Here is a 25,440-nt window from a genome sequence, read left to right on the forward strand (position 1 = left end):
ATAGGGTCCTTTTAAATCCTTTTGATTTTTTCCCCCCAAATTCAGTTTTGTTTTTTTCTAAATCCATTTAAATATTTTCTAGAATCCTTTTTTTTTTAATTTAATTTTTTTATTTTTAAGTTTTCTGGACTCATTTTTGATGGTTATATGAAGTTTCATTCATCAAAAAGCATGTCTAGTTAATTACGATTGTGAAACTGGGGTATTGATGATTTTTTTTCTCACATTATGTTTTATTTAGACCAAACTTCAGTTTGTTCGTCATATGATGCCGATCACATAGATAAACAAATGAAACCTTATAGTAAAGTGTTATCAAAGTTTTATGTATTGTTCCCTTTGTGTGTGTTTGTGTGTGTATTTCACACTTTTGATGTTCTGGATTAACCCTTTAATTGCTGTAACCCTTACAACCCTTTTCTTGATGCCACTGGAGTGGCATTGGCGCCAGGGGCTTGGGCCCGTCATAGCTGCTTGCAGTTATATCGTTTTCTTAGTTTATCTGCTGTTAAAGAATAATAGTGTCTTTGTCCTCATTACTTTGGATAGGTGTCTAAGGGGAAAATCTAATTGCAATTTTTCTGCAATTAGATTTTTTTTTTTGTGAAGATTTTTTTTATTGAATTTATTTTTTTAATCTAAATTAGCTATGTTTACTTCCAGAACTGTGCAAGCTGGCTTAAATTTGTAATTAATCAATTAGCTTGTTTCATAATAATAATAATAATAATAATAATATTGCTAAATAAAGAAGTTATTAAAAAAAAAAAAGTATTACTACTATATTCTCTGTAAGAAAAAAAAAGCAAATCTTAAGGCAGCTTGGATGATTCATTTAGATACCCTCCTCCCATAAATGTTGTGTCTGAAAGCTTTTTTAGTAAAAATATTTTGAAAGCTGTTAGTAAATCTGGCTCTAAATATATATTTTTGGACTGGGGAGGAAATTTTGCTTTGCTTTGACTTGCATGATATGTATACATTTGAATAATTTCTCTATTTAATCTATTTTCATATCAAGATACAATGATGTCAGTAGTGTTGGGCGATATGGTCATTTTTCAAATCGTCATATCATCAGCCCGTGAGATCGACGATACACGATATTATCGTGCATGTGTGGAGCAAGAGAGAGACTCTTTGTTCTGCTCATAGCATAACTATTTGGTGTTTTAAACAGCGCAGGTGTGCGAGAGAGAGGCTATGGAATCACCAATAATCGAAAAAATATACTTTCAAACATACTGATAAACTAACGTTAAATATAAAAATACTGTATTTAAAACAGCTAGTTCTTATATAGTCGGACGCAACTGTCATATTGCGCGTCCTGTGACAAATCTGCCACATCTGTGCATGGAAGATATCAGTCTAAATGTTCTGCAAAATCTGTCAACGGTGAAAATCAATAGTAAATTTCATTTAAAGTCCAGCAGTTTAACACTAATATTGGGCATAAACGAACACGTTAAATATAAAGTATTCAAAACCGGTAAGTTCATATGTTTGGAGTAAAGCTGAACTGAACTGATGTATCAGTCCTACATCGCTCTGGACTGAGCGCCTCATGACGAGTCCGATGCATAGCCACAGAAACAAGAATGAGATGCTTTCTAACATAACTGTGGCATTAAACTCAGTTAGTGAGGGCTCGTTTAATATAGTGCACATATATAGGCCGTTCAGATTACTTGTTAAAGTGCAATGAAATACCTTATATCTGCAGACGATGTACGTCTGTTTGAGGATGGAGACTTTGTAACGGCCAAAACTCTGTATTTTGCATGCATCACATTCTAGTGCGGTGTGCATGAAAATAATAACAAGGCGGCAGATTGAACTTATCCTCCATAGTGTTTCTCACGTAGTCCTTCTACGTGTTATAAGTTAAGTGATCAGTCTTTAAGAGAAGGACTACGTGAGAATCACTATGGAGGATAAGTTCGCTCTGCCGCGAGTCCATCCTTTCTTGTACACACATGCGAGTTGTAAATGTTAAGTCCTTTTTCTGTTTTTAACTTTTGATGCTGTTGTAGATCGTAAACGAAGCCGCCAAGTACCGCTACCGTTCGGGGAACATGTTTGACTGCGGGAGGCTGACGGTCAGATCTCCGTGGGGCTGCGTGGGGCACGGCTCCATCTATCACTCCCAGAGTCCCGAGGCCTTCTTCGCACACTGTCCTGGGATTAAGGTCAATCTCGCCATGGTTAACTCACATATTAAAGAAAAGAGGTCTCACTTTAGTTATCACTGTTATCGAACTATAAACTATGACTTTTGCCTCAATAAACTAATAGTTAACTAATACAGCTCAAGGCATCTTTAAAATTAACCCAGTGGGGAGACACAGTGTCGCCTTTGGAGTCTTAAGTGTCCTTATAAATGTACAAATGACAAGTTTAATTATTTTTTCCTTTTTTATGAAATGAATAATAGATTTTTTTCCCTCCCTTTCCGTGTCTATTAGATTGTTGTGCCGAGAGGTCCGGTCCAGGCCAAGGGTCTGCTTCTGTCCTGCATCGCTGATCAAAACCCCTGCATCTTCTTTGAGCCCAAAATCCTGTACAGAGCAGCAGGTGAGAGTGTGAGTTACGGGCATGTGACCTTAGCTTCTGTTCTTCATATTCTGATGGGGTTTAAAGCCACATTGTCTTCGGCAAATTATGCATGTAGCTTTTAAGAGATCATAATAATTGAGAAACTACAAGGAATATTTGTAGTATAATATTCTTCTAAAGATGCATTTAACACACTGGAGGTAAAGTAAATGGAGAAAAACCTAAAATAATCGGTGTTAAGGTGTTCAGTTAAGGAAGTTGTATAAACATTTATGCATTATCCTAAAATCCTCATGTTGACTACAGAAGTCAGTTGTGAGATTGTCACACACAGATATATTTGGGACGTCATCCGTGTTCGGATTACACTGAGCATATGATGCACTGAAATACAAATCTTGGTAAAAACTAGAGAATTTTAACACAGTGGGATGAAACCCAAAACGTAACATTTTAAATGATCTTTTGTTTGAAATTGCTAAAAGCAAAATATTAATTTCGTAAGTGCTTATATCGGTTTACTTGGCTTTACAAGAATACAATAAAATTACTGTTAAAAACATGTTGTATATTTTATATTTTAAAATTAAACCCCAAAAAAGAACAAAACGCATGATGTCGCATTAAATAGCCTCAAAGCAAGTGAAAACGATGTTTATTAAAACTCTAATAACCAAAAGAGCATTCACTTTTGAGATTGTGAACTTTTTTACATAACTGGGAAATGCATTTAATGATGAATTTTAAGTTTTTAGAGTACGTGTGTCACGTGAGCACTGAATAGTTTTTATGGTATGGCATTATTTTCTCATGAAAATAAGTGGCTGAAATTTTGCTGAGAAATCCGTGTTTTTATTTTGTCCATTGCTGTGTTTATCATCATCATGAAATATGCATATGTTATTCCCTAAGCTTTGCAGTGTTTCTGAAAAACAGAAGAAAACTCTTCTTAATTCATCACCATCCACAAAAGTTCTGTTATAATCAGTGAAGCTCAATTAACTGCACAATGAATCTCTTTATCTTCGCATCTGCACCTTTAAGTTCTAAGAGGATTCTCATGTATGCAAACTGCACCTGATAAAAACTCTGTGAATTCTAACAAACTAAAACGTTTCTGATTGGCCATTGCATTCAAGAAATCAGCAGATATGTCTGTGATTGGCTACGTCGCGCTTCACTGCAAAAACATGTTGTAAATAATCACTTTTGACGCAGTCCAGAGTGCAAATTCAAACAAGCACTGGATATTTTACCAGATCTTCAATTGCTTTGGCTTTCATTTGAGGGTGTCTAGCAGTGTCTAGTACCACAGTAGAACCGGGCCTGGGCTTGGCTTGGCTAGAGAATAGTGTTATACTGGCTCTCTATTAATATAAGTGTCACCATTGGCAATGAAAAAAATGTTTTATCTACTGATGGAAAAACAAACTAATGAAAACTTCAAACAAAAAAAATAGATGTGATGAATAACACAAACAGCTACAGACCTGTCAAATATAAAAATGAAGTATGAGCTGCAACTGATATTAGCCAGAAAGATGTGGACTTTTTTATTCGGAAGAAATATGTAATTTAAGAAAAACATTGTTGGTAGTATCACATGAACTATTCAGTAAGTCAGTGGTATTTATTGATCTCCTGAACGGTTGTTTCAGCTCCCATTTTAACTGCTCATAAATCAGTGTGATCTGTTGAGTGTTTTGATCTTTCAGTCAGATCAGTGAATGCTCTTAATATCCCTAGATGCTTTGCAGCTGTTGAATGAATCTCATTTCTCTCTCTGTGTGCCTTACACTGTACATGTTTCACTGAGGTATGGCTCCAGTTCAGTCACTAGTCATGAGAGTAATGTGGAGGGGATTCTTTAAAGTCTGCATGAAATAAAAAAATCACAGCATGTATTGTCTAAATGCATGGTATAGATCTTATTCTGCATGTTTTCATTCATGCACGTTACATTTGTTGTAACAGTGTTTTTAAACTCGTAAAAACTTCTCCAGTTATTAAATCTGCTTAAACTCTGCCCCTTCACTATCACCTTCACCTTTTCTGCATTTTAACATGCTCATTTTATTACCATAACACAAGATATTAGATCAGATCAGACACATCTCATTTTTGGTTTCTTAAATGTATTTTATTTATACTTCTCTAAAACATTTCTCTTTTTTTATATTAAAGAAAAAGCATATTTTTAAATATGCATTTTATTTTATTTCATTTTTGTTTAAACAGGCATTAGCAAAATTATTTTCTTGGGTTTGAATGCCAGGGAATGCACGAACTGATGAAATGTGTTTTGGATAAACGTGTCTGCCAAATGCATAAATGTAAATGGGGGAACAGTCTTTTCTTCTGAAAATGGTGTGCTAGCAGCATTTCATACCTGGGGCTAAATTGACCGCTGCCAAAACTAACTGCTCACACTTTGAGCTATTGTTTATGAGGAGAACCTTTGGTGCAGTTAAAAGCATGAGAAAGTATGGCTCTGAATGACACAATCCTCATATCCAAAGAAATGGTTTATTAGTGAAATGAACTTAGGCCATGAAGAGAAAGCCAGTGCGAGAGTGGTTTGCCATGAGGATTAGAGTAGATTCATCCACTTCTAGATCTGCTCTCTGTCTGTGACTTATGTGTCTCTCGAGAATTTAGCTGTGTGACTTTAATTTCCTGACTGAACATTGGAGCTTGTTTTGGGATCTTTGGCTCTTTATCATTATTTGGTTTTAATTTTAGAACGGTGATTTTTTTTTTTTATGCACTTATTTTTACAAGTTGGGAATAAATCATTCAGCACTGAGTTTGTGTAATTCTTGATTTGAAAAACATATGTTTATTTGATGGTAATGTGGAATTTTCCAATTTCCAATTTGTCTTTTTTTCAAAGTTGCCATTGTAACTCGGGCAGGTTTAATTGGCCATAAATACGGTGTTGATTTGTTACAGGGTTTTAGAAGTTCACAGCACCTTCTGTTTGGAATTGGATATAATTTTCTTTGTGGTTGTGTTCTGATTTGTTTGTGGTTGATAGGATGTTCTTAAAGGGATAGTTCACCCAAAAATAAAAATCTGCTGTTAATTTACTCTACAAAGAATTTACTACAAAGATGTAGGTGACTTTTTTCTTGAGCAGAACGGTAAAGACTTTTAGCTGAATCCATGGTCCTTGGTGATTCATAAAATGCAAGTCAATTGCTACACTTTGACCATCAGAAAAGCAACACAAGGAACACAAATGAATGTCTGTTGCTCCTGATGATATATTGAGGTCTTAAGAAGCGAAACGATCGGTCTGTGCCAGAAGATGAGCATTATTTACAACATTATTACCTGATATCTCTTTAAGGCTTTTAGCATGTGGCAGTGTAGGTTGCTAGGGACAAATCCCAAGGCTCGGCCTGGATGATGAGTTGGGTTTAGAGGATTTTAGCATTGTGAAGAAACTCACACCCATTATAGTCAATCGTATTGTCTACACCACGTCAGATGTCTTCAGAAATATGATATCGATGTGAGGGAGCTTTCATGTCATTAGTATAAACATGGACACATAAAGAGGTTGGACAAAATGATGTCAACACCCATTATTATAAAGATTAATCTAATTTGTGCAGGCTACAATGAAAAAAAAAACATTGTGATTTATCTTTTCATTGTCTGTATTCTCTAGTTTGTATATGAGTGCAGTTCAGCGGTGATAGCCAAGCCTCATTATTGGATGAAAACCAAAAGTGAATGATAAGGACCACTGGACACTAAGAAGGATTTTGTCTGAAAACAATACTGAACTACTGCAGCAACGTGACGGCAAACCTCGATGTTCATTGTGACTGACCACAGAGAACTTCACAAAGCCAACATCCATGAAAGAGCTGCAACTTTAATCAGACAACACTGCTAAAATATGAAACAGATAGAGTCACATAAAACTGTTGGAGCATCCTCTGCCTTGATCAGACAAACCTCCTGGCTTGAATATCATCCGTCCACCATGGATAGTTTTGGTGACGAGTGGAAAGCATATTCCCTTACGTTCAACAGATGGATGACATTCAACTGAAAACTATAGATGGTTTCAACGGCCACAACATAAACAAACGTTACTGCGCATGCGCGCTTTTGTGGACCTAACTTAACTTCCGGTAGACTTCCAAATAGAATCAATAACAACAGCCAAGTCCCTCTAGAGTAGATAATTTTTGATAACAAACAAAATATGTTTGCCGCGTGGATCAGGCGGACTTAATGAAAATGCAAATTCATTCTTTGGCAGCAGGAGATGTTTTAAAGCATAGACATAAAGCGCGAGAAATAGAGGTTTCCCCAGTAACAGCTGTAAACAAAGCAGAGCTGGTACGCTCACACGCTGCTTTATCAGACATATAACATGCAAGTCTTCCTTCAGAAATACAGCGATATAAAAACACCTGTGCCTCGTTTTGATATTTAAACATATAAATGTAAGGAATTATTATTATTTAACGTGCAGTACGTAACGTTACTCATGTTTATTCAACGAAGCCTTTTTGAAAATCGATCAGTTTTAAAATTGTGGCGAGTCTCCAAAAATAAATAAATGTATGGGAAACACATCCCGCAGCACAACCACCTGACCCCAACTTCAGTCTACTCATCACCTTGACTTTAACTACGTTTGTAGAAGGCACCGCAGCCAGACCGATATACACAACACAGACCGGAAGTTATCTTAGGTCCAGGCGCGTGCGCCCGATGAAACCGTCTATAGTTACATGAATCTGTTCCAAGAAGTTTGGAGGCTGTATTAAATGCAAATAGTGGTAAAACACCTTATTTTAGGAATACGGCTTATTTCCCAGGTGTTGACATGATTTTGTCCAACCCCTGTACGTCTGTCTCCCCATCTCTTCCATTAGATCGAGCAGTATATTTAAAGACAGCTGAAAACACACTTCAGGCATCCAACAGTCCACCACTACCAAGATGTGTTTTTACTAGACTTCATCAATCACTCGAACCGCTTTCCACTGAGTGTGCTGTGTAGCATTATTATTATACATTTTTGGCTTCAGGAATCAGGCTGTGAATGAACATTTGGTCACTGTGAGTAAAAAGTGAGTTCATTAGATTTTTTGGAACTGAGGATTGACCTTAGTTTGGACAAGCTGCATTGCATTTACGCTCTAGATTCGCTGGTAGTTGTAATGTTGTGCACATGAGAGATGGGTGTCTTGTGCTGTGCAGGTTTGTGTCTTGTGTCATTAGTTGTAGTAATTGAGCGCAGTAGTGAAGTCTAAGCAGTCTCCTCAGTCGCCACATCTTGATGGTATTTCAGTTTTTACCCTTGATTAGTACACCGAATGTTTTATGTCTTAACTGGTGTGTTATTTGGAGGTTTTCATTATCAGATGTGCTGCAGACAGAGTATAGTCCCGAAACTCCTGGAGCGTTTTCTGTGTGTACAGCTGCTAAACATTACTTCAGGGTTCAGAGCGGGTTTGAAGAAATTGATGGGTTTTTATTAACTGCGAGATTCAGTTAAACACATTGACCTTTTCTCCAAATATTGAAGAAAACAGAGTATTGACATGTTTTTAATAATATTTTGAATTAGTTTTTATTTTTGTACTTTTCATTTCCTTTTCCTTTTAAATTTAGTAATTTTATGTTCTTTTTGTCTTTTTTTATTATTAGTTATTGTATATTTTACAAAATACTATTTAAGTTAAATTTTTATTTCAGGTTTAGCTTTGATGCATCAAGTTAAATGAAGTGAAATAAGTGTTTTTTTTTTTTAACCATACTATGCATGTATAGTAAGTGTGTGTGTGTGTGTGTGTGTGTGTGTGTGTAAAAGCACTCTTAAGAGATCATTACCCTGGTACTGATATGGTCAAATAGCAAATGTAACCGTTAGGATCATAAGATTTCTCAAGGATCTGGATCTGCGCTAGATGAACTTTAACTTTAGCTAAATATGTTTCCACAAAACCACTTTAGCTGTTGTCATTTATCCAGATCTACAGTCAACAAATAGCCAAAATATGACAGTAAAATGCTTCTGTACATGTGAAACATTAAAAGCGCTCGGTCTCCGCTCCTACTGGATTTCCAAAGGAAGTTTTTACTTCATGTATAAGCGAAATATAACCCACACATGTATATATAAAAAGATAATAGTGGATTTTTCAGAAGCTTCGGTTTCTAATTCTGAGCAAAAGCACACTCCTAACCAACCAACATCAACTTCAATCATTTTCAACAAAATTACTTAAAACCTCAATATCAAAATGGTAAGATTTCCCAGAAGACCACAAAAGGACATTGAAAAAACAAAGAGCTCGTGAGATTTGACGGCTGTGAGGGGTTCTTTCTGTGCTCATGCTGTCAGGTGACACCAAACCTTTCTTTAGCTGAGGCAAACTTACTGCTCATTACTTTCTCAATATTACCAGTATGAACCGATCAAAAGAATAGGAAGCGGTTCAGTTCCTACAGTAACTGAGCAATACTACAAGTTTCCTCCACAGCTCACAGATTTAATCTTAACTTATGATCAGCATGATCGAAACTTTGCTGTTAAACCTGTTTCACACACAGTCTACTGCATTCCTTCTGTCGTCTGTTTGATAGTTTAGACTATTTTATCAATTAAAAGCTCTTTTATTCTAATTGTACAAACGTTCAGCTTCAGTCTTTTGGTTGTAAAAAGTTTACTGATTTTGATCAAGTACACGTCAGAATAACTGCTGTAATATCTCCAGATGAACTCTTACTGGACTGAAGCAGCTCAGCTTTACTTGATTCTCCATCAATCATGTTTTAGAGTCTCAGATCTGATCCTCAGGATCTTTAGAGGAGCGTTTATTTCTTCATCTCTCAATCATCACTGGATTGCATTGCGTTATATGTTCGGATCATTTCAATCTCATCTTACTAAAACACATTATTGAAGATACAGAGTGACGACTGATATTAATAGCATTTATGTAAGTATCTGCACTACTGTTATAAAGATCTCATTGATTTACATTGTAAATATGTAAATATCAGCACCAGCACCAAACTGCATATCTTTACTCCATTTGAGTACTTGAATACAACTTTTTTTTTATTTTTTCCTTCATATCCTCTCTGTCAGACTATATGAGCCATAAAAGACTGATGTATCAAATTATGCAAAACTTAAAAACACACATGCAAACATTTTTTTTTTTTAATATTTAGACTGAAGTTTTATTAAACTGTTAAAATATATATATATTTCACATGTCAGGCTTAGGGTTGCAAACAGGTATAACATTTCCAGTAAATTTTGGAAACATTCAAGATATTTTGGAAACTTTCCAGGATTTTTGGGAATCTTCCTGAGATTTTTGGAAATTTAGGGGAAATTTCCCACCCCTTTGCAACCCTAGTCAGGCTTCCCAGGCTCTGTGGGCTGATGAGTGATGTGTGGTTCTGTGTTGCAGTGGAGCAGGTGCCCACAGAAGCCTATCAGGTCCCTCTCTCGCAGGCCGATGTGCTGCAGGAGGGCAGTGACCTCACGCTGGTGGCCTGGGGAACACAGGTACGTCTGTGAGAATGTGTGCTCGTCATCTCTGGGTGTCAGACACTCCACAGGTTTATATCCTGCTGAACGACTGATGACTTCGCAGCCAATCGTGAATAGGCTTGATTCTACTAGACAGTGCCTCACTGAGACATGAGCGACACAAACCTGTTTTTTTTTTAGATATGCCATCGCTTAAAACGTTTGTTTTTTTAGTAAAGAAATTAAAGGTTCTATTAAACAAGGACAGCAAAGACATTTATAATGTTAGAAAATATGTCTGTTTCAAATAAGTGCTGTTCTTTTGAACTTTCAATTCATCTGTGAATCCTGAAAAATAAAATGCATCACAGTTTCCACAAAAATATTAGTCCACACGAGTTTTCAACACTGATAATAATCAGAAATGTTTCTTGAGCGGTAAATCATCATATTTTCATGATTTCTGAAGATCATGTGACGCTGAAGACTGGAGGAATGATGCTGAAAATACATCACAGAAATAAATTACACTTTAACAGAGATTCACATAGAAATCACTATTTTAAATTATAATATTTCACATTTTCAATGTTTTTGCTGTATTTTTAATCTTTGTGAGCAGAAGAGTTTTTTTTTTTTCAACCTCAAACTTTGAAGCAGTACTGTTAACTGTGAGTTGACCTTTGACCTCTGGCTTGCAGGTGCATGTGATGAGGGAAGTGGCTGCCATGGCACAGGAGAAGCTGGGAGTCTCCTGCGAGCTCATCGACCTACAGACCATTCTGCCTTGGGACACAGAGACCGTTTGCAAGGTATGACGTGAACACACACGTTTACTGGGTCCTCTCAAACCAAAGGGATACTTCAGACCAAAATGAAGATGTCATTTACTTGATGTAGAAGAGTATGACCTTCTTTCATGAATCACAGAAGGAGATTATATTTTCGGAAGCTCTCTTTTCTTCTCTCTGAATGTGAAAGGTTACGATCAGTCCTATTTATACTCTATATAGAGGAAGACCTTTAGCTAAAAATGAGTACAGTTATTTTTTTCTGTCAGTTTTCTTTTCAGTTTAGTGCATTTTCCCATTTTGGTTCATTAATGGTTGTATGTACTAAAAGTTTTTGGACAGGTAAGCAATCAGTTTTATTTGTCCAACAGACAAGCACATTGTTTAAAAGACCATTCACCCAAACATTAATATTCTTCAGTCGAACACTACAGAAGATTTTTATCTGAAACAGAGGTCCATGCTTGTTCATAAAATCCAAGAAAGTGGCTGCCATCACTTTTAAGAGTCAAAAAATATTTGACATCATTACTGGGTGCCTTAATAATATAATTTTGGATATATGTAATGTCATTGTGTGATTACGTAAACAAACGAATGAACTGAACCCGTTAATTAAAACGAACTGTCTGAAAGAACCAGTGTGAGAATCAGAAGGAATCAGATTTCCCAGTTTGCCCGAGGCTCTGGATAACAGGTAATAATGATGTAAATAATGTTCAGTTTCTTGCACAGACTGATTGTTTCGCTTCATAAGACCTTAATGTATGTCAGGAGCCACGGGGATTAATTTGTGTGTCTGTTTATGCTTTTTTTTCTTTTTTACTGTGTTGGTAGCCACTGACTTGTATTTTATGAATCACCAAGGACCTTGGTTTCAGCTAATAATCTTCTTTACTGGTCGACTTAGACAAAAAAGGATGAGGATGATTAAATAAACAGTGCATTTTCATATTTGGGTGAACTTTCCCTTCAATGCAGAGGCCTGCAGAACCCTACAAACTAGTGTTCGTCAGATAAGTGCCCTGTCAAAAGGCATGTAATATTGTTTTATGGCAGTGCTTTTCATTGTATGGTGGTTTCTCAGGTAGAACTGCTGATACAGACAGTGATTGTTGTGACAGGAGCACTGTGACTCTTATTGGGTCTTTGCTGTAGCAGTGTGATCAGGGAGGAGATGCAGATTCTCGTGGGTCATTCATTGGAAAGCAGCTTCTTAAATAAGCATGAAATCCATTACTCCCTGCATGAAACTCAATAGTGTGTTTACAGTAAAGCACTACACAGTGTTCACTGGAAAAACAGCTTGGAACAGTTTCACCCTTGAATTATTATTATTATTTGACATTTCTCTGACATTTCACTCCACACGTCTGCTTCTGTTCGGTTACAATGTTTGGAAATGTAAGTTACACATAATATATGGATGTCATGGCTTTAAATTTGAGTGTCCATGTCAAATGCAGGATCTTTCACTTTTACTTCACTTTTCTTGTTTTCTTTGTTTTTGTGAATGTATAAACTAGCCGTGTAGTTCATCACATTAACTATAGACATGAGCTGCCGACAGTCACACAATACTGATCTCATTTCAGATTGTATCATCTTTGTTCAAAAGTCTGCATTTTGATATATTTGGTTTGCTGATCTAATGCAGTGATATTGATATGTTGTTTAACACATGCATTCAAATGCAAATGGCGCTGTATATCAAACACGTGTCATTATTTGGTAGCAACATTGAGTAACTTTGTAATTAAGCAATTTGCCCTGAATGGAAACAATTGAGGAATATGGTCTTTGTTCATGACCAAAGAAAAAGCAGTTGTGTTCGGTCAACTTCTATAAAGTCAATATTAAAGAGCAGCGCAGAAACATTTTGAATCCAGATGTGCATGGAGCTTCACTGAACGAAGCAAACAAACATGCAGATCTCTGAATGAGTTTGTTGTTGTGGAACCAAAAGTTATACACACTGACCATTTCAGTAAATAACAGGAGACATAAAACTCAGAGCAGTATTTGAAGATTGATGAGAAATTTGAAATGGACTTATAAAATGAAGAAGGCACAAAACAAAGCCTGTTTTGGATCATGTGTGTTCATTTGCTGTGTATGTATGTGTGCGTAATGTGTCTGTGAATCTGATAAAAAAAGGAAAACGTCTTTTCTTTTTAAAGTTTTTAAAGTTTACAAGCAATTGACTTATTTTCTTTATTTCTCTCTCACTCCCAAATTCCAATTTCACATTCAAATGAGTTTTATTGGCATGATTTGCACTGTATTGCCAAAGCGTTGTACAGTACATGAATAAGGAATAAACGATTATATAATACATAAACAAAAATAGACATGCAGGTGCATTTCAATAAATTAGAATGTCAAGAGACCACACAATGCAGATGAACTGAAGGCCACTGTCAAAGAAACCTGGGCTTCCAGACCACCTCCTCAGTGCCACAAACTGATCACCTCCATGCCATGCTGAATCGAGGCAGTAATTAAAGCAAAAGGAGCCCCTACCAAGTATTCAGTACATGTACAGTAAATGAACATAATTTCCAGAAGACCAACAATTCACTAAATATTATGTTTTTGTCTTATGAAGTAATCTAATTTGTTGAGATCGTGAATTGGTGGGTTTTTGTTAAATGTGAGCCAAAATCATCACAATTAAAAGAACCAAAGACTTAAACTTTTCCATGACATTCTAATTTATTGAGATGCACCTGTATATAGATATATAAGTATATGCATTCTTTATCTTTTTCTTCCACAAACAAGAAAAATATAAAAGTAAAAAAAAATAAAAATTAATAATAATAATAACTTTGCACAACAGTACATGTAAGAAATGATCTTGCTTCAGTTTTGTCCACTGACTTACAGTCTTAGTTTATGACAGACTGATATCTTGCTGCTGTTGTGATTAGAGATCAACCGATATGGGTTTTTCTATAGCCGATGACGATGTTTAGAGGTCAGGGTCAGCCCATGGCCGATATGTGCTGCCGATTTTTAGTGCTGATATCTTGAAGATTTCCCCTTCATTTGCATGCTAAAATGTCACTCTAATAATAAGTGGATTGACAACATTTCTAAACTTATCATCATTTATTGAGCACTGACTTGAACCATCTCTCGAATCTAGTAACTGGTAATCTAGGTGTGAGATGGGCCCCAATTGTCAGAATATTATAGACAAAATAATAATGATTAGCAGCCGTTCAGAGTCAAGTATCATGTTTGCAATACAAAAGAACCATAGCCTAGTCTGTCTTTTATGGGTAGTGTGAATGAAAGTGAAAGTTGTGACATTTGCCAAAAATGGTAAACCCATACTCTGAATCGGTGCTCTGCATTTAACCCATCCAAGTGCACACACAGCAGTGAGAAGTGAAGCAGTGTTTTTGCTAGGTTGATTTTAACAGCCCACGTTTGACTGAATGTCTCTATGATGTCGAGAAGCTGTTGTAGTCCCTCTTTTGTTTTTGACAGAATGACTAAATCACCTGCAAACAGGAGACATTTGATTTCTGATTTAGCTAGGATTGGGCCGGGCACAGTCGAATTGTTTAATTCTTTAGCTAATTAATTTATATAAATGTTAAACAGAGTGGGGCTCAATGGACAGCCATGTCTAACTAATCTAACTAATCTAACTAAAAATTCAGTTTGATTATTCCCTGTTTTTACAGCACATGTATTGTTTTTATATTGTTTTTATACATGGTGCTGATTAAATCAAAAGTTTCCCTCCAATCCCATTTTCCAGTAGTTTTAGAAAGAGTCCTTTATGTCAGATTGAAAGTCGATAAAGCAATCAAAGATTTTGGTTTTGTTTTGGTGTACATGTTTATCAATAATGGTAAAGATGTGATCAGATGTTCTGTGTTTGGGCAGAAATCCAATTTGTCTTTATTTCCAAGATTTTGTGGGTTTTGAGAAGTTTTGTAAGCTTGTTAATAATTGAAAAGAATATTTTTCCCAGGTTGCTATTGACACAATTGCCTCTGTAATTTCTTGGCTCAAACTTGTCTCCTTTAAAGATTGGTGTAATTAGGCCTTGATTCCAGGGGTCTGGAAAACATCCTACACTCAAAACAATGTGTTGCAGTTTTTAATTTGTCAAGTCACCTTTATTTATATAACACTTTAAACAAAAAAAGATTGTGTCAAAGCAACTGAACAACATTAATTAGGAAAAGTGTCAATAATGCAAAATGATAGTTAAAGGCAGTTCATCATTGAATTCAGTTATGTCATCTCTGTTCAGTTAAATAGTGTCTGTGCATTTATTTGCAATCAAGTCAACGATATCGCTGTAGATGAAGTGTCCCCAACTAAGCAAGCCAGAGGCGACAGCGGCAAGGAACCGAAACTCCATCGGTGACAGAATGGAGAAAAAAACCTTGGGAGAAACCAGGCTCAGTTGGGGGGCCAGTTCTCCTCTGACCAGACGAAACCAGTAGTTCAATTCCAGACTGCAGCAAAGTCAGATTGTGCAGAAGAATCATCTGTTTCCTGTGGTCTTGTCCTGGTGCTCCTCTGAGACAAGGTCTTTACAGGGGATCTGTATCTGGGGCTCTAGTTGTCCTGGTCTCCGCTGTCTTTCAGGGATGTAGAGGTCCTTTCTAGGTGCTGATCCACCATCTGGTCTGGATACGTACTGGATCCGGGTGACTGCAGTGACCCTCTGATCTGGATACAGACTGGATCTGGTGGCTGCGGTGACCTCGGAATAAGAGAGAAACCGACTAATATTAGCGTGGATGCCATTCTTCTAATGCAAGTACAACAGGTGTTATGGGAAGTTTTACCGGTTTACCTTATTAATGCTTATTAATTACCTTAAAAATCCTTAAACGGATTTGGATATTAGAAGCGTATTAGTGTGCTATGTGTAAGCCAGGTTAAAGAGATAGGTCTTTAATCTAGATTTGAACTAGAGTTGTGCAATTAATTGAAAAAACATTTCGATTTTGGCCTCCAACGATCATGAAAATACAATAATCGAGATAAAAAGATTATTGCGCCCTATTCCACCCCCTTTTTGCAGCACTGCACTTTCGTTCCTCCATCAAAGCCCAATTTCCCGTGCAAATCAGTAATATCATGTTACATGACATTTGCATAATGGGACATGCTTTATTTATAAAAGTATATTTATTCTTGTTTTTAAAAGCGTGAAAGAACTTTTGCTGCTCCTCAGGAAGAGATATGCACTTGGATATGGAACAGAACACGGACATGTAAAGTCATCATTTAGCTCAAGGTGCGCGCCTAAATCCTCAAATACACGCAAAAATGTGTCAAAATGCTGTGCTTAGTGATTATTCATGTATACCTTTGTCTGTCATGTAATTAATGAACGTGAAGAGTTGAGAATGAAAATACGTGTTACGGTAATTTTGATCTGTGCGGCTCTTAAAGTAACAGCGGGCTATTATCCTGCTGCGACTGTGTGCTTATTAATCAAACAACAAAAGACAAATTTATAATCACACACTGCTCTTGAGTGAAGGACTTTTGTAGTTTTAAGAAACGAAAACATTTCATTCTTACAGTGAAAACTGCTGTTTTATTTTACATTTGATTATTAATTTCTGTAGTAGGCTGTAAACTGCTTGAGACTTGCATAAAATAAACATTAAAGCACAGTTTGTTGTATTTGTCCTTTGCTTTTTTTTTTTATTACTGACAGTTTAATTATTTTCAGTATTTTGCAATAATTTTGTTCGTTTTTTTTTTTTTTTTAAATTCCGCTAGTCTCTACAATGTAGATGTCATAGCAACCGTATTTACAGAAAATACATATTTGATATGTATCACTTTCCTTAAATAAATCACTCTTTTGGTCAAATGGCCCCCTCATAATAATTAAATAATCGTGATTACCATATTGACCAAAATAATCGTGATTATAATTTTTGTCATAATCGAGCAGCCCTAATTTGCACTGCAAGAATTTGTTTGCCTCCCAAACATAACATTGTAATAATAATAGATAATAATAATACCTAGAGAATAATAAAGTCCTTTTCCTATTTAGTGCCTAAATTCTGGAATAACATACCGTTATTTAAATTATCATTTTGCCACAGTTTTTGCTTGAACATGTTATACATATCTAATCATTTCTGTAATACATTTTAATTTTAATTTTGCAAATTATAAAGCGTTACAATTTAGTATTCATTTTACATATTAAAACTGGTGTATGAAATGGCAAATGAAAATTATTTAATTTTCATTTTCATTTTGCACCAAACGTTGCACAAATGTATTGGAAAATGTAAATGTAAATACAGAAATGCATTGTCATTTTACATATTGCATTGTCATTTTGAATATAACAGCCCAAATTGAATAATGCTACTCACATGCTTCCATATAGGGAGCCTGTGCAGTGTTGACAGAACCAGGCTAATATGGTCATACTTCCTGGTTCTAGTTAAAAAGCTAGCTGCTGCATTTTGGACTAGCTGGAGTCTGTTTATTAAGCGTGCAGAACAACCACTGAGGTCATAAATGCATGGATTAACACTTTTATGCATTTGACATTGAGACCATAGGTCATTATTTAGATGTATTTTTGAGATGGAAAAATGCAGTTTTACAAATGCTAGAAACGTGGCTTTCTAAGGAAAGATTGCGATCAAATAGCACACCTAGGTTCCTAACTGATGACGAAGAATTGACAGAGCAACCATCAAGTCTTAGATAGTGTTCTAGGTTATTACATGCAGAGTTTTTAGGTCCTATAAATGAAATTGTATTAATAAGATTCGGGAGGAGCGCGTCAGATACTTAACCTAATCAACACAGGTGGACCATAATCAAGTAATCAATCCCATTGTATAAATATCGCTGACTTCCCTCTATCCATTGACGGTTTATCAGCATCCCTCCTCCACCCCATCTCCTCACTTCGAGTTCACTTTATAAATAGACGGGGAAGGGGGGGTACTCTAGGTTCGGGCCATTCCCGAGCTCGGAGCCCTTCCCCAGACAGCACGCCAAATACGCATACCATACCTCAGCTAATTATATGTAAGCGTGAACTAGTGAATTAACATTCCGTTCGTTTGTCAAATTGGTATGTTTCACCGGGCCGCGAAGGAATATAGACTGAGTATCATCAGCAAAACAGTGAATGCTAACACGCGTTTCCTGGTGATATCTCCCAAGGGTAACATGTAAAGCTTGAAGAGTAATGGCTCTAGAACTGAGCCTTGAGGTACTCCATACTGCACTTGTGATTGATATGATACATCTTCATTCACTGCTACAAATTGATAGCGGCCATATAAATACAATTTAAACCATGCTAGTGCACTTCCATTAATGCCAACAAAGTGTTCAAGTCTATGCAAAAGAATGTTATGGTCAATAGTATCGAACGCAGCACTAACATCCAATAGCACTAATAGAGAGATGCAACCACGATCAGATGATAAGAGCAGATCATTTGTAACTCTAAGGAGAGCAGTCTCAGTACTATGATACGGTCTAAATCCTGACTAGAAATCCTCGCATATACCATTTTTTATTTCTAAGAAGGAATATAATTGTGAGGATACCACCTTTTCTAGTATCTTGGACAGAAAAGGGAGATTCGAGATTGGTCTATAATTAACTAGTTCTTTGGGGTCAAGTTGTGGTTTTTTGATGAGAGGCTTAATAACAGCCAGTTTGAAGGCTTTGGGGACATATCCTAATGACAATGAGGAATTAATAATAGTCAGAAGAGGATCTATGACTTCTGGAAGCACCTCTTTTAGGAGCTTAGATGGTATAGGGTCTAAGATACATGTTGTTGGTTTAGATGATTTAACAAGTTTATACAATTCTTCCTCTCCTATAGTAGAGAATGAGTGGAACTGTTCCTCAGGGGGTCTATAGTGCACTGTCTGATGCGATACTGTAGCTGACGGCTGAATGGTTGCAATTTTGGGAAAATTGATGTTGGGAAATGTCAACACTTGTTGAGGCTTTATTTTTCGTTAATTTAGCCACTGTATTAAATAAATACAGTGAAAAGTAATCAGATCTACCGGTTTTTAATGCTTTTCTGTAGGATAGGTTACTTTCCCACCAAGCAATACGAAAAACATCTAGTTTTGTTTTCCTCCAGCTGTTCTCCATTTTCCGGGCTGCTCTCTTTAGTTTTTGTGTATTTGATCATTTGGTTTAATATTCCGTTGATGCTGGGTTGTAGTGCATGTAGTCTGTCATTCATCTCATTTACTGTGATTAGGAAATCCAGGGGATTCTGGTTGTCTTTAATCTTTTCTGTGAGGATTTCTAGTTTGGTTTTTATTTCATTTCTAGCAGGATTTGCTTGTTGTTTTGTACAGATTTTCAAAGTGTGTCCTCCATATGTTCCCGTTTTGAATGGCCAATTCTTCCATTTTGTGGTCTATAGAGAGTGTTCCAGTTGTTCCAAAAGTGATTGGTATTTATTGATTTCTCCATTGTTTGAAATAATTGTTCTGTATGCTCTTTCTTTTTTGCTTTTAGAGTTTGTTGGTACACTTTAAGAGCTTCATGATAATGAAGACAGAGTTTTTGGTTGTCAGGTTCTCAGTGTTTTTTATTTGAAAGATTTCATACTGTCATTCTAATTCTTTTACATCCATCGTCAAACCACTTCTCATTAGTGTTTTTTGGTTTTCTTTTTGATTCTCTCTCTCTCTCTCTCTCTAGTCGTATTATTTCAGCTTAAATGCATTTAGCTTTGCTTTCTAGATGCTTTGTCATCTCTGGAATAAAAAAGTTTTTTTCCCCCCCATATCAAGATTGTCAGCAAACAACAACTTACATTTGTCTGTTCCTGACAGAAGATGCAAAACATGTCACATAAACTGACAGTTTTATAATAATTTATTTTGGTTTTTGATAGCCAAGTCCTTTTTCTTTGGAGTAAATAACTATTCCTTTAAGAGTTTTAAAGGTATTATTACGTTATGCAACTACAGATTTTGTTATGAATGTCTTCACTGTCACTTTTGATCAATTTAATGAGTCCTTCCTGAATAAAATGATTTAATTTATTTTCAAAAGCATGTTACAGACTTCACACTTTTGAAGGGTTGTGTATATGACACAGATACCAATCAGCTCCACTAGATGTCCCAACAAAAGTTTCAGGTTTAAGTTTGAGGACTCTTCACAAGCTTTAGAAATCACTGGAAGAGTCAAGAGCCTTTGGAATTGCTCTTGGATTGTGACTTATGTATAGTTACTTTATGATTAATGATGATTGATGAATACTTTTTGGATGAATCCCATGAATAAATACTTGGGCCTTATTTCACCCTCCCAGAAAAAAAGCACCAAAATCCCTACAAATGCAAGAACAATAATAATAAAATCTCATTCTCTATACTGAAATACAATAATGAATGGATTTTCATTAGATGCTATGTTGTTTTTTACAACAATTGCTGTCTTGACATATATTCATGCCAATTTATGCCTGGTAAATTTATAAGAGTTAAAGAAATTGTCTAAACTAGGCTTAATTTTCTTTGTGCAGAACAAATGTGACACGTGTGGATTCATTGTGTTTTCTTAAAGTATTTACTGAACAGAGCTTTGAGATGATAAAGCGGTAAGTGTGATAAGTGTGTCAAAGTTTCTGTCTTGAGAAAAGAGATCTGAGCTTTAATGTCATCTTGAAACGCTTGAAACGCGTCAGAGAGGAGCTCCATAAATCTGTCACATTATAATACACTATTTTAAAAATGGAAATTGTAGCTTATGTCTTCCATTCTGAGGTTTTGGTCCCCGTTTTCTTGTGCTCTCATATAGACTGGCTTCCCAAGCCTTTTGAGCGATGAAATTCTTCTGATTGCAAATGGATTTTTAAAAATCATTATCTAGAGACGATTTCTAGGCTGTGAAATATACATTTGACATGACATTAAATTCCATGACATTTATTAAATAGTTTTGTGTAAATCCATATATTTAGTCTTACGTAATTGAAATGAAACTGGAAAGATTCCTGCACTTAAAAATCATTGCATAGTTAATTAACTATTTGCATTTATTAATTTTATTTAGTAAATACGTTTTTATTTATTTTTTGCAAGAAAATACTACTTCTGTCTCTCTACGTCAAATTTAATGGTTTGACTTAAATTCATATTTTTAAAATGCCTTTGTTCAAATTCACTGTAAAGAAAGATTTTTTTGAAGTTGTAAATGGAACCGATTGAGAATTATGTATGGTATATATTTGTTGTTGTGCTTAGTAGCAGCAAAAAATTATTGATTGGTTAAAAAGTTTAAATTGGGTTATATTTACATGAATATGAATGGCTATAAAACGAGTTCAAATTCAATATTCAATTTGTGAAAATGTATGAGATTTAAACAAATTATATATATATATATATATATATATATATATATATATATATATATATATATATATATATATATTATATATATATATATATATATATATATATATATATATATTTATTTATATTAGGGGTGTAACGATACGCGTATTCGTATTGAACCGTTCGGTACGAGGCTTTCGGTTCGGTACGCCGTACGCATTATGGACCGAGCGGTTTGTTGGACTAATTAATTATATTTGGAAAATAAAAAAAATTGTGAAATATAATGATATGTGTTCAACAAGGTAGCCCAATAACCCAAACGACGTAACAGGCAACGCCCCTGGCCCCCCCCCGAAGAAGAAAAAAACACCAACTTATATGTTTATGTTAGGCTACTCAGTCCGGCGCTCGCTCACTCAGTACGCGCTGAAGGCTCGTTGCAAAATGGCCAAACAGACCAGAAATAGAAGATCCTCCAATAACCAACAGGTCTGGTGTTTGGGTGCACTTTGGATTCCCTGTAAGCTATAATGGTAAACCTTAAATTTATGCCTAAATATACATAACATACATAACTCATGCATATTACTTTTTATGTAAAATTATGCTGATTTTCCTCCTTGGCTGTAAAGGAGTAGATTGACATTCAACTTCATGATGTTTCAAACATCCAGAGAAGAATTTGTATGCAGCTCTTTTCCATAAAACCACAGATAGATCAGTAGATGGCTGTCAAGCTCCAATAAAAGCAATATCTCAGGCCTCAGTCTAGATTCAGATACATGTTCCACTGGTGGTGTTTTGTCTGGACTCCCAGTAAGTGACTCAGTCTGCGGTCCGCTCTTCTTCATGAGCTGCGATTGGAGATGGCACTTCCCTCCATGTGTGAAGGCCAGTGGTCAGCAGACCTTGAAAAGGCTGAGTCCTAGTCACAATGGGAGTCTTGTTTCCATATGGGTTCAGCTCTGTATTTAAGGGATATTTTGATTTGCTCCACTCTCTGGACGTCTCGGCAGCACAGCTGATGTTCCAAAGCAAACGGCACTGCCTCGTCTGGTTAACATGATCAAGATGTACCCTGAGCCCTGCGGTTCGCTGCTCTTGCATTTGCACCTAATTAAATGCAGGTTGAGATGTGCTGCATGTTTGTGCAGCATTGCTAAATGTTACCTTTAACATGAAGGTTGGACTTCCTAGAGCTCCTTCCTTGGCCGCAGCGTTGGTCCTGAACGTCTACAGAACCAGACCTGAAGCAGTTTGATGACTGTCAGTGTAAATGCACATTAATTCTAATGCCACAAAAAAAAGCCATGCATCAAAAAGGACCTGCCAAACCTGAATGAAGAGACCCCTTTTTTTATTTTTCTGCACCGTACTGTGCTTTTCAGCTCTGAAACTGAATTCAAATATATCCAGATTAATGTAGACGTAGCCAGTAAAACACTTAGATTTAGGGGTGGACAGTATAACAAAAATCACTATTTTAATTAACAAGAGCAATGTCACGCTATACTTATTTTTTCTGAAACTAAGATTTTTTTAAAATATATTTATTTTACAATGTCAGGTAAGTCTATCTAACAAGAAAAGGCTACTACAGAAGTCAAATATTCAAAAGTTAAAAAAAGAAACTAAATATATTTTTTGTATGTTTATTGCATCCATTTAAATACACAATGCTTCTTATGAAAGTAAAAAAAACAAAGTTTTTCAGTCAAGAGGAGTGTTTTTTCTCTCTATATATTTAGTTGTTTGATTAACATTGACAAAAACGGCAGCAGGTATGTCTTATCTAATATCTGTTATACTGACCCAACTGTTTACATTCATTTAAGACTAGGGCTGTAATTAATAACACAAAAGATAATAAAAAATTGTTATTGGGTTAAATGAGAAAAGTGTTGAATATTATAACATTTGTTTTACCATAACATAATGTTATTTAAACTGTAATTAGAATGGTATAAATAATGCTGAGATAATGTTTGAAATTGGCAGTAATATTTTTTTATGTTAAATGTGTTAATTTTCAGGTGTTATTTTTTGCATAATTAATCTCACCAAATAAATGTGTAAAACTGACAGCCCTACCTAAGACATTTACTTAGGGTTTGTGTGTGTGTGAGTGTGTGTGTTTGTGTGATCTTTTAAGCTCAAAAAAGCTACATTTAGCCTCAAAACAGAAAGCAAAAATAGTTTGTTAGTTAATTAAATGCTCATTAATCAACACTCAAATCAACTCAGGAAAACACAGCAATGGAAGCAGGCGTTTGTTCCTTTTGCGTGTCCTCAATCTGGCAACCCGAATTTGAGCAGGAAGGGGCGGGAGCAACAAATCCCTCCATTATTTTGAATTTGGAAGACAGTACCCATTTCAATTCAATTCAAGTTTATTTGTGTAGTGCTTTTTACGATACAATCATTACAAAGCAACTTTACAGAAAATTACAGTTCTACAATATTTAGTAGTAGCTTATCCGTGGTGACTGTCAGTTTATGTGCATATGACAGGATTTTTCAGAAAAATTAATACAAGACGTAGTCAGCCGGACGATGAATTTCAATCACTAGCTGTACCTGGAAACAAATCCATAACCTTTGTGTTTACAGGAACACTTCTGCAGTTTATTAATTACACAAGATCATATGGCAACCTCACTTTGAAAACCATATAACAGAGTTTTGTATTGCACAGCAGTTAATAAAGCACTACTCCTGCTTCCACCATTCACAAACACTCAGGTTCAAGAGCACAGAAAGAGTCTGATTGGTCTTTCGGAGGGTTTAGTGCAGTGTTTGTTTTGGTTCTGCTGTTAAAGACTTTGTTTGGAGCACAACTGTTCCCTTTGCTTCGGAGAATGAGTTTCCCGATGGAGGCTACTTGAGGAGATAATGCTGTTCATCTGGGGTCATGCATCATCAGCGCTCTCGCTGACCCGAGGCCTGTGGAGCCACGGGCGATGCCTAATGGATCCGTGCACAGATGAATAGAGGAGTGACCTGGCTTGTCTTAATGGGATTGTTTGCTCTGTACAGTGAGACGGTGCATGCGTGTGTATTCCATGTGGAGACGGAGCGCTGTTGGCTGAACCTGTTGAACCCCACAATGAAAGTGCACGTCATTACATGTCTCATTTCACAGCAAACCCTACCTTGACTGTCTCCGGCACTCTACAGATAATGAATCCGCTTGTATGCAGTGCGTTTTTGACTTTGTATGTGGAATTGCATGTTTGTGTGCTCGATGTGGTGTGATGATGACTGGAAGAGCCTGACTTGCTTTCATCTGCTGGAGAGAACAGTCCAGATCAATCAGTCGGCCTCATTTGCTAAGTGCCAAACTCTCTAATGCAGATCTAATTAAAAAACCTCTTGATTTAGACCGGTGTGTTTGTCTGAAAGCCGGATGGATGTTCGGTTTTAATTATTTATTCATTTACATGCAGCTGTACAACCCAAAGCAGCACTTCTCGTAAGACTGAGAGGGTTAGTTCACCAAAAAAGGACAATTTTTTCAATGAATCATTTTGTTTCAAACCCATAGTCTTTTTTTTTTTCTCCATGGACCAAAACCTAAATTAAATCCATAAGTTAATTAGGCAAAAAAACTAAATCAAGTCATTAATCAAATTTATTTAATAATCAATCAATCAAATAAAAACTGTACGAGTTTTATATTAGCATTTAAATGGCACACAAGGCAGTGTTTCTAACATCTTTTCATCTTTTAATGAAATTGTTTGCTACTTCAATTCATTGTTGAGATATAAACAATTAAATGGGTTCAGTCATATCTTGTTTTCATGACAGATTTATTTCAAACATACATTGAATAATGAAGACAACCGGTTAAGTAAAATAAATAATGAATATGCATATAGTTTTATTTATTGAGAATGCTAGTTATTTTTTTCTATTTGAATTCCATGCATCACTACATCGAAGGAAAAAACACTGATGTATGTTCATGCTGCTCATGAAGCTCAAAACATACCAAAAGCACCATAAAAGCAGTTTATATGACTTATGTGCTATATTTCAAGTGTTTCAAGAGTTTCAAGAGACCCAAATTTAAATGAGTTGCTAAAATATTACTTTCAATTCTAGCTTGGAGATCTATGGAAGACAATTTCTGTCCCATAAGAAAAGTCTGTTAATCGTAATTATGAAATAAAAATGTGAATTATGACTTATGCCATTATTTTTGACATCT

The 25,440-nt window shown here is 35.8% G+C and overlaps 1 protein-coding gene across 1 annotated transcript in view; it reads left to right on the forward strand.

Annotated features, from left to right (window-relative positions):
* The window catches only part of LOC132102717 (2-oxoisovalerate dehydrogenase subunit beta, mitochondrial-like), a 486,592-nt gene that overhangs the window by 4,299 nt on the left and 456,853 nt on the right, over positions 1–25,440 (forward strand). Inside the window, exons 5-8 of the mRNA XM_059507337.1 lie at positions 2,037–2,192; positions 2,469–2,577; positions 10,017–10,114; positions 10,780–10,890. Coding sequence (XP_059363320.1) covers positions 2,037–2,192; positions 2,469–2,577; positions 10,017–10,114; positions 10,780–10,890 — 474 coding nt within the window. The remainder of the gene's footprint in view (positions 1–2,036; positions 2,193–2,468; positions 2,578–10,016; positions 10,115–10,779; positions 10,891–25,440) is intronic.

The sequence above is a fragment of the Carassius carassius genome, chromosome 24 (assembly GCF_963082965.1).
Source record: "Carassius carassius chromosome 24, fCarCar2.1, whole genome shotgun sequence".
NCBI lineage: Eukaryota > Metazoa > Chordata > Actinopteri > Cypriniformes > Cyprinidae > Carassius > Carassius carassius.